The 14,183-nt window shown below is 42.8% G+C and overlaps 1 protein-coding gene across 3 annotated transcripts in view; it reads left to right on the top strand.

Moving 5' to 3' along the window:
- The window catches only part of LOC143981982 (transient receptor potential cation channel subfamily V member 1-like), a 116,803-nt gene that overhangs the window by 47,204 nt on the left and 55,416 nt on the right, over window positions 1-14,183 (top strand). For all 3 annotated transcript variants that reach the window (XM_077480277.1, XM_077480276.1, XM_077480275.1), the window contains exon 4: window positions 5,992-6,144. In XM_077480277.1, coding sequence (XP_077336403.1) covers window positions 5,992-6,144 — 153 coding nt within the window. The remainder of the gene's footprint in view (window positions 1-5,991; window positions 6,145-14,183) is intronic.

Raw genomic sequence — 14,183 nt, 5'->3', positions numbered from 1 at the left:
GTATAATCAGCAGTTGTGTAAAACCATGGCCTTTATATTGCAGCCTGCCATTATTATTTACAATTATAATGGTGGGTTTTGTGCTGAAGTCATAGTTCTTTTGTACGAATGTTATGTAATGGTCAGTAAAAAAAAAAAATGTATGAATACATTTTGTATCTTCTGATTTTGAATGCTATGAGGAGTACATACAGTATCTCATAAACATGAGTACACCCCTCACATTTTTTATAAATATTTTATCATATCTTTTCATGTGACAACACTGAAAAAATAAAATTTTGCTACAATGTAAAGTAGTGAGGGTGCAGCTTGTATAGCAGTGTAAATTTGCTGTTCCCTCAAAATAGCTCAACACACAGCCATTAATGTCTGAACTGCTGGAAACAAAAGTTAGTACACCCTTCAGTGAAAATGTCCAAATTGGACCCAAAATGTCAATATTTTGTGTGACCACCATTATTTTCCAGCTCTGCCTTAACCCTCTTGGGCATGGAGGGTTAGAGGGTTAAGGCAGAGCTGGAAAATAATGGTGGTCACACAAAATATTGACATTTTGGGTGCAATTTGGACATTTTCACGTGGGGGGGGGTGTACTCACTTTTGTTGCCAGCGGTTTAGACATTAACCACTTGCCGACCGCCGCACGCCGACGTACGTCGGCAGAATGGCACGGGCAGGCATAAGGGCTTACATGTACGTCCTTTGCCTCCCGCGGGTCGGGGGCCCGATCGGGCCCCCGCCCGGTGCCTGCGGCAGTCGGTATTCGTTCGGGAGCGATCCCGGACGAGGGGACGGCCATTCATTCATGGCCACCCCCTCGCGATCGCTCCCGGCGAATAGAAATCCCCGGTGACATCACTTCCTCTCCTGTAATGTAAACACAGGAGAGGAAGTGATGTATTCTCTCCTCCGTGTCGGTATTTTTCGTTCCGACACGGAGGAGAACGGATCGGTGAGTTGCACCAACACTCTACACACACAGTAGAACATGCCAGGCACACTCACACCCCCCCTTTACCCCCCGATCACCCCCCCAATTACCCCTGCCCCCCAGTCACAGTGACACCAATGTCATTTTTTTTTTTTTTTTTTTGCATTGGTGTCATTTGTGACTGTAATAACTGTTAGGGCAGTTAGGGTTAGCCCCCTTTAGTTCTAATGTACCCCCCTAACCCCCCCAATAAAGGTTTAATCCCGTGATCACCCCCCGTCGCCAGTGTCACTAAGGCTGGGTTCACATTGCAGCGGTTTATGAGAACGAATGTGATTCGCACCGCACTGCAGTGCAAATCACATCCGATCTCTGTGCGATTCGAGTTCAGCCATTCGCCGCACCCGCCGCACCCGCCACACCCGCCGCACTCGCCGCAAATTCGCACGGGACCCTTTTTTTGGCCCGCAGCAGAATCGGATCGCATGGGTGTTCACACCATGCGATCCGAGTTTGCAGATCGCACTGCGATATGCGAACTGATCTGGGGGTGTCAGTATCATTTCACTGACACTCCCAGCAGTTCGCATAGGGCAGTGTGAACTGCCGCCGGGAGGCATGCGATGCGGGAACCCGCCGCGGATTCGCGGCGTTTCCGCATCGCTCCAGTGTGAACCCAGCCTAATAAGCGATCATTTTTCTGATCGCCGTATTAGTGTCACAGGTGACGCTAGTTAGGCAGGTAGGTATTTAGGTTCGCCGCAGCTTTTTATAGCGCCAGGGACCCCCATATACTACCGCATAAAGCCCCCTGATTGCCCCCTAGTTAACCCTTTCACCAGTGATCACCATATAACTGTTACAGGTGACGCTGGTTGGTTAGTTATTTTTTTATAGTTTCAGGGCACCCGCCATTTATTACCTAATAAAGGTTTAACCCCCTGATCACCCGGCGGGTGTCATTTGTGACTAATAACTGTTAGGGCAGTTAGGGTTAGCCCCCTTTAGTTCTAAGGTACCCCCCTAACCCCCCCAATAAAGGTTTAACCCCGTGATCACCCCCCGTCGCCAGTGTCACTAAGGCTGGGTTCACATTGCAGCGGTTTATGAGAACGGATGTGATTCGCACCGCACTGCAGTGCAAATCACATCCGATCTCTGTGCGATTCGAGTTCAGCTATACAGATAGTATGGCTGAATTCGTGTCGCACCCGCCGCACCCGCCGCAAACTCGCACGGGACCCTTTTTTTGGTCCGCAGCAGAATCGGATCGCATGGGTGTTCACACCATGCGATCCAAGTTTGCAGATCGCACTGCGATATGCGAACTGATCTGGGGGTGTCATTAACATTTCACTGACACTCCCAGCAGTTCGCATAGGGCAGTGTGAACTGCCGCCGGGAGGCATGCGATGCGGGAACCCGCCGCGCATTCGTGGCGTTCCCGCATCGCTCCAGTGTGAACCCAGCCTAATAAGCGATCGTTTTTCTGATCGCTGTATTAGTGTCACAGGTGACGCTAGTTAGGCAGGTAGGTATTTAGGTTCGCCGCAGCTTTTTATAGCGCCAGGGACCCCCATATACTACCGCATAAAGCCCCCTGATTGCCCCCTAGTTAACCCTTTCACCAGTGATCACCATATAACTGTTACAGGTGACGCTGGTTGGTTAGTTATTTTTTTATAGTTTCAGGGCACCCGCCATTTATTACCTAGTCTCACTAGTGTACCCCTAAATTTAGGGGTGTCTACTTTCCAAAATGGGGTCATTTGGGGGGGGGTTTGTGCCATCTTGGCATTTTATGGCCTTCAAAACTGTAACGCCCTTAGAAAGCCTGAAGGCGGTGCTTGGTTTTCGGGGCCCCGTACGCGGCTAGGCTCCCAAAAAGTCCCACATATGTGGTATCCCCGTACTCAGGAGAAGCAGCAGAATTTATTTTGGGGTGTCATTTCACATATGCCCATGGCATGCGTGAGCAATATATCATTTAGTGACAACTTTGTGAAAAAAAAAAAAAAAAAAAAAGTTTGTAATTTTCCCGCAACTTGTGGCAAAATATAAAATATTCCATGGACTCAACATGCCTCTCAGCAAATAGCTTGGGGTGTCTACTTTCTAAAATGGGGTCATTTGTGGGGGTTTTGTGCCATCTTGGCATTTTATGGCCTTCAAAACTGTAATAGGTAGTGAGAAGTGAACTCAAAAATTTACGCCCTTAGAAAGCCTGAAGGCGGTGCTTGGTTTTCGGGGCCCCGTACGCGGCTAGGCTCCCAAAAAGTCCCACATATGTGGTATTCCCGTACTCAGGAGAAGCAGCAGAATTTATTTTGGGGTGTCATTTCACATACGCCCATAGCATGTGTGAGCAATATATCATTTAGTGACAACTTTGTGTAAAAAAAAAAAAAAAAATTTTTTTTTGTCATTATTCAATCGCTTGAGGCAAAAAAATAAAATATTCAATGGGCTCAACATGCCTCTTATCAATTTCCTTAGGGGGTCTACTTTCCAAAATGGGGTCATTTGGGGGGGTTTTGTACTGCCCTGCCATTTTAGCACCTCAAGAAATGAGATAGGCAGTCGTAAACTAAAAGCTGCGTAAATTCCAGAAAACGTACCTTAGTTTGTAGATGTGACAACTTTTGCGCAAACCAATAAATATACAATTATTGACTTTTTTTTTACCAAAGACATGTGGCTGAATACATTTTGGCCTAAATGTATGACTAAAATTGAGTTTATTGGATTTTTCTAATAACAAAAAGTAGAAAATATCATTTTTTTTCAAAATTTGCGGTCTTTTTACGTTTATATCGCAAAAAATAAAAATCGCAGAGGCAATCAAATACCATCAAAAGAAAGCTCTATTTGTGGGAAGAAAAGGACGCAAATTTTGTTTGGGTACAACATTGCATGACCGCGCAATTACCAGTTAAAGCAGCGCAGTGCCAAAGTGTAAAAAGACCTCTGGTCATTTACCAGCAAAATGGTCCGGTCTGAAAGTGGTTAATGTGTTGAGTTATTTTGAGGGGACAGCAAAATTACACTGTTATACAAGCTGTACATTCACTACTTTACATCATAACAAAGTATAATGTATTCAGTGTTGTCACATGAAAAGATATAATAAAATATTTACAAAAATGTGAGGGGTGTACTCACTTTTGTGAGATACTGTATCTTAAATGCATTCCTTCAGAGGCCATGCATGAGTCATATTCCATTCTTTGGTCACCTTGGTCACCAGTACAAAAACCAATAGAAAATCCAAAATTACACTACAACATGAGAAGAGTAGAAATCTAGAAATGATGACAACTATCAAAGAAAGGATTTCCATTCGCTTGTTGTTGCATCTCTGTGACATTCTGCAAAAGGACGCAGATGACAGTAAAAAAATGAATAAGGGTTTGACTAACTTCTACTCAATCCAAAATCACCTAAAAAGTTTTTCCTATAGATACACTCAAAGATTTGTATTTTGCTGTGAATTATTATTTTTTGGAATGTCGTGCATGCATTGTACTGTAGCCAAGATTGCTCATGCCCATATTGCTATTTATTCTACAAATCAGACAAAAGAACTGTTCTTATTATCCATAGCTGCAAATACATTTTTCCCAATCATCCTGTTTTATTGCATGAGATGTGAAAAGGAGATTCTGATTGGTTGCTATGGGCAACAAACCCGTCCAAGACAGTTTGGGGTTGATTTATTATCCACTTCAGCCCAGGAAGATTTGGCTGCTCAATGACCAGGCCATTTTTAGCGATACGGCACTGCGTAGTTTTAACTGACAATTGCGCCGTCATGCGATGCTGTACCCAAACAAAATTGACGTTCTTTTTTTCCCACAAATAGGGCTTTCTCTTGGTGGTATTTCATCATCTCTGTGGTTTTTATTTTTTGCGCTATAAACAAAATTTTGAAAAAAACACAATATTTTGTACTTTTTGCTATAATAAATATCCCCAAAAAAAGCTAATTTTTTTCCTCAGTTTAGGCCAATATGTATTCTTCTACATATTTTTGGCAATAAAAATTGCAATAAGCGTATATTGATTGGTTTGCACAAAAGTTATAGCGTCTACAAAATAGGGAAAGATTTATGGCATTTTTATTATTATTTTATTTTGGCATTGATCAGCGATTTTTATCAGGACATTATGACGGACAGATCGGACACTTTTGACACATTTTTGGGACCATTGACAATAATCCAGCGATCAGTGCTATAAAAATGCACTGATTACCATGTAAATGTCACTGGCAGGGAAGGGGTTAACACTAGGGTGCGAGCAAGGGATTAACTGTGTTCTCTAGTGTGTGTTCTAACTGTAGGGGGATGGGAGTGACTGGAGGAAATTACAGATCGTTGTTCCTAGCTAGTAAGGACTCACAATCTGTCTCTCCTCTCCTCACAGAACAGGGATTTGTGTGTTTACATACACACGTCCCTGTTTTGCCTCTCGTACCCACGCACATTGGCACCCCCGCAGTGCAGAAGGCGCGTGCCTGCTATCCCGCTTAAAGGGACCAACTTACAGCTACGACGGTTCGTGAGATTGTGCCGACCTGCTGCAGTGTAATGACGGCTGCCTGTCGGCAAGCAGTTAAAGGCAAATAGACTTTATTTTGCAAGCACAGTTGCACACATTTTCCCCAGAGCTTAGAGAATGTGGTGAAGCTCTGCTGATTTCCATCATCTAATCATCTGCGAGCAAAAATACTGTTTTTTTTTATTTTCCTTGCACCTGATTGGGTATTCATTACAAAGTGAGGCTCTACTGCAGTCACTAAGCTCTGGGGAAAATTGGTGGAGCTGCATTTGCAAAGTGCACAGTCTATTTGCCTTTAGTAAATCAACCCCTTTGTATCTTGTGTTTTTTCTCATTGTACCTGAGCTGCTAGGCTTTGTAAGTCTATATATCTGTCATGTTCTCTCTCAATTATTTTGTTTACTGGAAATTTACTGGAAAATGAGTTTCAGCTAGAATGTTCTTTAAAACCTACAAATAAATCCGTCTTGATTTTCATACTTCTTTTTAATGTCCAGATCCTGACACGGGGAAGACATGTTTAATAAAGGCCATGTGGAATCTTCAGAATGGAATGAATGATACCATTCCTAAATTGCTGGAAGCTGATGAGACATCTGGTAAATTGGAAGAATTGGTTAACGCAGCATATACTAATGAATATTATAAAGGTAAATGCAGATGGTGTTTTTCATTTTCCTGTTATTGAAAATGTTTATTTTTTTTTCTGTTTTACTCAAACATCTTTAAATCCTTTTTGAGTGATCCTTTTTAACTTAACAGCAGTCTAGAGTAATGCTTGGACTCTGGTGAGTTTATTTTTTCATTTGCTTTTTATTTATGTAGCACCGGCATATTCTGCAGCAGTGTGATTTGCTTAGGAGGTTTAAAGCCAGCAGGGCCTAATATAAAAAAATAGAGCTTTTATTTAATAAACAAAGAAAAAAGCATTTCATGTAACCTGTCAAAGGAACATACCCAAGTCTCCTTTAGTTGTTGAGCTCTGTTTGCTGTGTTAAGCAGAAAGAACTCGATGGGGCAACACATACTACACACTGGCCAGCATTTTATGATTGGGCCGAAAAATGTGGACTGCGCTTTGCTTACCCCGGCACGTGGGCGGTGCGGAGCAGGAGTATCCTTGCCAACTCCTCAGAGCTGCAAGCCCACAGGGTTCTTGGGCTACGGCGAATGCCTGGGACTAGGTGGCTCCCCAACTTAGAGATGAGCCTTCACTGTGTGATGCAATTAAAGTACAGAGTTCCTCTGAAAAGAGACTTGTCCCATCTCACTACACACTGTAACTTATATGTTTGCATTAGGAGGGACATGCTGAGTCTGCACCTACTCCACCAGTCTAGCATACTTTTGTTACCTCGCATAGGGTCCAGCTGTGCACATAGCATAGACCTCATACAGGCATTTAGGAACTCTTCCACTTTGCATACCTCCTGACCAGACCATAGATCACTGTAACATGGGTTTGGATCCAGTTGCTTTGGGATATCGACTGCTATGGAGGGAGTGAGACATTGACCTCCTTGTTACCGGAGGTCCTGTCACTTTACCAGGTGCCACACTTAACAACTGGTTGCTGTGTGTCTTGAACTTGTACTTGGTTACCCTTAGCAATGAATTTACGCTTCCTTGCTTTGCTGAGTTAACCCCTTGCGTTACCCTGACCTGCTTCATACCCCATATGTGCTTTACTGACCCAAAGTTGTGTATCTGCCGTAGGACACTGATTCACCTCTTTAGTGACCTCAGACCAGGCTCAGTTAACAAAATTTACTAAAAGCTCTGCAGCATAACAAGTTAAGTGAAAACAAAGTTCAATGCATCGATCCCAAACTAGCTAATCTAGAGTGTGACTGCCTCCGCATACCTTGCAAAGGCAAGAGTCCACTACTTGGGACAAGTTCATGCTGTGGCAGAATAGCCCAAGGAGTTGCTGGGTGACTGATGGCTGTAAAGTGTTACATCTTCTTCTGTGAGCCTCATGCTTCTGTTCCCATGTGGCTAGAGCTGTAGCAGAGCCCTGCCTGTAAAGCAGCTGGAGATTACATCTTATTGTCTCTGTCTTCTTCCTATGCAGACTCCCCATGAGCGCAGCCCTCCCCCCTTTTATAACAACACAGGGAAAGATGCAGAGCCCAGAATGAGTGGGAACTGCAGAACCAGCATTAACCTTTCCCTAACCTGGCCAGACTAGCTAGTTTAATAACATAGTACATTCCCTTTGCGGGCAGCTCCCTACAGCCTGCCTACAAGCAGAATATGACTGAGAGTAGAAAGTGATATCCACGCTCCATTATAAATAAGGTTTTTTTATTCAGTATCTGCATATTGCATTAGCAAAGGCTTGCAAACTTTATTTATACCTCGAATCATCATCTTTTGTAATGCTATTTTAAATTAATGTATATACCGTATATGTATATAAGCGGCACTAGTAACATATTACATAAAAAGGTTCCTAATATAGGTATATAGGGTTGTATAGCAAAACATAATATTTACAAGAAACAAACAAGAGAGTGGGCCCCATCAATTGCTAACCATTTGTTTCTTTCACAGTAACACACACATCCAAATAATAAGCCATTAATGTTAACAGCTTTGCAAGATACAGAGCTTTCATACTATAGATATACAATTTACATTTGTTAGATTTTTTTTTATAAAGGTAAGCCAATTCTGGTTCCCAGGAAATGACAGGCAGCTGTTAAATCCCATACTGAAGAACGCCTATGAGTCCCTTCCCCGTAGTGATGATCACCGTTGACTTCCCATAGGCTGATGAATAACTGAAACCCAAGTCATCAACTCTGCTGACTAATAAGCACCCGAAAACAAATCTAGACCAATACCTAATGAAAGTCTGCCTTTCAGTGATGGTCATCTATTACTGCCTTCAACTGATAAGCAGCCATGATTCATCACCTCCGGCCCACACCCACCACATAGACTGATAGCCTGTCTCACCTGACTCCCTTGGGACTAATTAGCACCCATCACCCATACTGGACTGATGTCCACCCATGTCTCCAAGCCAGCCTGTTAATCCCCCATGACTTCTCCCTGTAATGATGACCAACCTGAGACTGCTAATCATCTACCCACCCTTGACACTTATCACATAAATGAGCACATTAGACTGCATGCAAAACTTTACTACCTCCTTGGAATGATGAGCAATGACCACACCCAACAGACCACTGCTCTCCTATTCCAACTGCTGAGAACCAACAACAAAACCCCTGGGCTTTTGACGCTTGCAGCTCTTACAACTGATGATCATCAGAATCCAACTTTCCCTACACCAAACTGTTTAGCCTGAAACACACACTAGCTCCCAGAAGGAATCACCATTTTATTTTTCCAGTCCCATTCACAATTCATTTTGTTTACTTACATGATTCATGTAGAATACAGTATATAAGATAATACATATGTTATATTAACAAATGTATGCAAAATACTAGTACATAGACATATAATTTTAAAGTAATTGCCTACAGATAAAGATAAGGATAGAAGAAAAAAAAATTATAATGAGTTCAAATGTAACTTCCAATGGTCTGAGAGATAATGGAGAACAAACACAACACATTTATGACAATTTCCCCTAAATGCTATAATTTGAACCTCGATAATGGAGAGAACAACACATTATCCTTCTAATCCGTAAATGACTGTCTTCCCTCTTAATGGATTTAATTGTGGATGATCATTTGGGAATTGTCAAGCTACTTTAAAAATGTCTTTTAGGTGCAGCAGACATTTCCGAAACTAATAAAAATCTCTTGTGAGATGGAAGGAAATGTAAGATTTTCAAATTACTTATTATTCTGTTCATTATGAAACCAATAACATTTAAACATAAAGGCACACTGTAGTCAGACAAAAAAAAATGCTTGTTTTTTTTTAGTAGTTATGAATGATACCATTGTTATCACCTTCCTGTAAATTAGTTTCTTGGTCTTTATAACTAGTGTCTGGTAATATCAGGTCCATCAAGCAATATGGTTGCTTTGAGTCCAGTTTCTGGGATTACATTCTCTAAAATGTCTTATCTATGCTTACTGACATTCGAGCTCTGAAATGCCTGATCTTTCTTCACTATGTTTATGTAGATGTACCTATGAAAGAATTATAGTTTCAAGCAGACCTTCATGCTAAATACAAATCCACTTTCCTCAGCCTTTCCCCCGCTCTCTCACATTTGAATTATTTTTTTTTAGTTAGTTCCTAACTTAATAGCCTAGGTGAGAATAATGTTTGCTCCCCCCATCAGGATTCTGTGTATGCCCAGATGTGCAGCAGGACTTGGGGCACAGCAGAGCCCGCCAGCACATCTACACATATGCAGGCAGAAAGGTAGAGCAAGTATGGAAGTCTCAAACCTCTTTATGTCTGCAAATGCATGGAAACCCCTTCTGCGCATGTGTAGATGTGCCTCAGGGCTCTGATAAACTCATAAACCAGGCAGTGCCCTCCACACCTGTGCCTGCACCAGAGTAAGGGATCATTCACATGTGTGTTGATTCTCAAACTGCTATTACAAACAGGAGCAGGGATGTAATGGGATCACTGAATGGGGTTTCTCTAAGGCCGGGTTCACATATGTGAGGCCACAGTTCACAGCATGGGGTCTGGTGTGTTCCTTTATACCAGTTCAGATACGATTTAGGTCTGAATTTTAGCCTGAATTCACACCTGAACCCGGACCCAAAGATGCACCAGACCCTTCTTCAATCCGGACCGCACCTACCCCAGACATGTGTAAACAGGCTTCAGTGAGAGGCGGTCACAATTGCCTGTCATGCAAATTGGATGCGGGGTAACCCACATCCAATTTGCATATGTGTGAACCCAGCCTATAACAGTGAGTAAAAAAAAACAACCTGAGGGGATCATATTCTAGACAAATTACTGACAAATGGAGATCGACTGTCCGAGGCTGGGGTGAGAGAATTAGACTTCTAGTGATCACCTATGTGTTTGGTTTGATAGTAAAACAAGAACTGAAAAATTATAAACAAAAACAAATGTTTTCGTTTTTAAAAGGACAAATTTTGCTAAAATGGGGAAATTTCTAAAAAATGAATTGAAACTTTGGAATAAAATGACAGAAGTAAGTAATCGGTGGGCACTATTAAATTCTACCATCCTGGAGGCAGCTATATTATATGTCAGGCAAGTTAGTAGGAATAAACAGAAGAAAAAAACAATATGGATCACTAAAGAAGTAGAATAGTAAGGGGGAAAAAATTGCATATAAAAGATTCAAAGGAACAGAAGGTATAGCTGAGGAGTATAAAAATAGACAAAAGTAGGCCAAACACATTATCAGTGCTGCCAAAGCACAGAAAGAGGAGAAAATATATTAAGAAAGGGGATAAAACCTTTTTGTAGGTATATTAAGGATAGAAGGAAAAAATATAATGGGATCACTAAAATGAAAAATGGGCACAACACATATTTTGAGGGAGTTGTCAAAATAAGAAACAACTGCATCTCACGTGGGCTCCAAGTAAAATTTATTGGAATATGAAAATATCCAAAATGACACCAGAGGACACATGCAGTGATCAAGGTAGATGCGGTTCACACAACAGAAATGTGCTTGAGGGAGACCTGGATGTAGCAAACCAGTTAAACACTTACTTCTGTTCAGTCTTCTGAGAAATAAATTGTGCTAACAATAAAAATTTGGGAAATCATATTGGTTCTAGTAATGACTGCTCATTTTTAGGATTTCTGGAAACAGAGGTAGCAGAGGAACTGGCTCTGAAAAACGTAATAAAGCAATGGGCCCTCATAGTATTCTTCCCAGAGTTCTAAGAGAACTTTGAGATATAGTTGTTGGACCATTAACAGATCTTTTCAATCAATCTCTTCTAACTGGAGAAGTTCCCCATGACTGGCGAATAGATAATATTGTGCTTATCCACATGAAGGGCAGCAAGGTAATAGCTGGCAATTACAGGCCAGTGAGTAACATCAGTTGTAGTCAAGTTAAAGCGGAGTTCCACCCAAAAATGGAACTTCCGCTTTTCCAGTTCTTCCCCCCCTCCGGTGTCACATTTGGCACCTTTCAGGGTGAAGGGGGTGAGCAAGTACCCATCTAATACAGGTATTTTGCGCCCACTTCCAGGCATAGATACCCGAGCCACCAGCGGATATCTACGCCACTTCCCGCCCCCCCCGCTGTATTCTGGGCGACACATGGGTCAAAGGGGTTGGATAACACTGGGGGGTGATCAAGGAGTTAAATGTGTTCCCTCATGTGTATTTCTAACTGTGGGGGGATAGGACTGACTGGAGGAGGAGACAGATCTCTGTTCCTGATTAGTAGGAACAGCAGATCTGTCCCTCCTCTCCTATCAGAACAGGGATCTGTGTGTTTACATACACACATCCCCTGTCACGTACCTAGTGGTGAGCCCAGAATGCAGAAGGAGACCTCTCTTGCGTCCCGACTTACGGCCCCTGATGGTGGTGACAGGAGGCACGGGAGTTAAAGGTAGCACGAGTGCCTGGCAGGATCAACAGTCGAAGGATGTATCAGGCTGACTTCGGGAACTATAGCTGGACAAGCAGGCCTCAGTAGCAGTGGACAGGAACCAGCAGACAGCAGGAGACCAACAGGAACAGGTAGATCACTCAGGAGCAGGCACACAGAAAAGTCAGGCAAGCCAGGTCAAAACAGACACTCAGTACAGGAACAAATGCAGCAGGCAGAGGCAGGAATGTGGAACAGGCCGGGTCGGTAATGGATGAGCACGGATGGGCCAGAGGATTAGACAGGTGCAGAGTCGTAGACAAGCTGGAGGTCAGAGGCAGGCAGAAGGCAAGAAAGGACACAGGTCAGGCCGGGCCCATACACGATCAGATCAGATTCAGGTAATAGACTTAGGAACGCTGTGGATCAAGCAGCAAGATCTGAAGGGAGAACTGGGTTTAAATAGCCCGCCCGGTGCCGGTAATCGCGCGCGCGTGCGCACCCATGCACACCCGCTTGCGCACATGCCCAGGCACCTGCAGGCATGCACAGACAGGCGACAGACCACTGTCCCCAGCCAGCCTTTCCTGACATCCCCATTCTGGCTCTCGTGCCCACGATCACGAGTGGCCAGAGGCCATCGTGGCCACCGGCCACGTGCATCGGGTTCCCCGCGGTGCAGCGGGTGATCGCGCATGCCTGCTATCACCCTTTAAGGTGCCGACGTACACCTATAGCAATTTGCAGGATCGGGCCTCCCCTCCTCATTGGCTGAGACATCAGCGCAGCACCATTGGCTCCTACTGCTGTCAATCAAAGTAAGTCAGCCAATGAGGAGAGAAAGGGGTTGGCCAGGCCACAGCTCCGTGTCTTAATGGCTTGGCTCGGGCGCCCCCATAGCAAGCTGCTTGCTGTGGGGGAAAAAAACAGGAGGGAGAGGCCGGGAGAGCCGAAGAGGAACCCGAAAAGAGGAGGATCTGGACTGCTCTGTGTAAAACCATTTGACAGGGAAGGTAAGAATAACATGTTTGTTATTTTTCAACTAAAGCAAATTAGATTTTACAATCACTTTAACCCTTGGGTGGTTCAGTGGATATGCAGTTGGCTAAAGTATAGATATCAGAGTGTGGTTGTACATGGGGTTAACTCGGAACAGAGAGCAGTCACCAGTGCTAGGTCCTGTTCTATTTAATCTATATGTAAGTGATATAACTAAAGATGTGTTGGGCAAGGTATGTCTTTTTGCCGATGACACAAAGGTGTGTAATAGGGTTGAAATCCCTGAAGGTGTCTGTAACATGGAACATGATTTGGAATTGCTGGAAGATTGGTCAAAGCAGTGGAGCCTGCAGTTCAATGTTTCAAAATGTAAAATAATGCACTCAGGGAAAACTATTCTCCTAAATTGCAAAAAATAAAACAGTGTGACAGTGTGGGAAAAGCGAATAGAATTCTAGGAGGCATCACTAGAGGGATCACCAGCAGGAGGAAGTAGGTTCTGATTCCCCTGTATAGATCTTCAGTGTGACCTCATTTAGTATACTGTGTCCAGTTCTGGAGACCTCACTTACACAAAGATATTGATAAGATAAAACGAGTTCCAGAGAGGAGTAACAAAAACAGCGAAAGGTTTAGGGGATAAAACATATCGAGAGCGACTTCAAGAACTTAATATTGTACAGTCTGGAGGAAACAAGGAAAGGGGAGACATGATTAAAACCTTTAAATACATCAAGGGGTGAATAAGGTTCAGGATGGTAGTTTTTTCAATATGGAACTAAAATCAAAACCACGGGGACATGACCTCAAATTAACTGGAGGAAAGTTCAAAACTAATCTTAGAAAGTATTATTTTACTGAAAGGGTAGTTGATGCTTGGAATAAACTTCCAGCCGAGGTAGTGAGACAGTCAACAGTTAATGGCTTCAAACATGCTTGGGACAAATATAGATCTGTAGTCAGAAAATAAAGTTAATGCAAAAACAAAACAAAACAAAAAATAAAAGAAAATAAAAAAAAATAACAAAAAATAAATAAAAAAAACAACCAAAAAAATAAATATATAAAAAAAAATCTGCAGACTCGATGGACTACTCTGTCTTTTTCTGCCATCGCTTTTCTATGTATGTTAGAATGAAGCAGCTGGGAAATATAATTTACCAACAATTTAAATTGTCATCCCTTGTGAATTTTACTTCTGCT

This window comes from Lithobates pipiens, unplaced genomic scaffold (genome assembly GCF_037356315.1).
Source record: "Lithobates pipiens isolate NorthernLeopardFrog02 unplaced genomic scaffold, aLitPip1_a1.2 Scaffold_16, whole genome shotgun sequence".
NCBI lineage: Eukaryota > Metazoa > Chordata > Amphibia > Anura > Ranidae > Lithobates > Lithobates pipiens.
The sequence above is the reverse complement of the archived record's forward strand: the minus strand, read 5'-3'. Positions and strand labels throughout refer to the sequence as shown.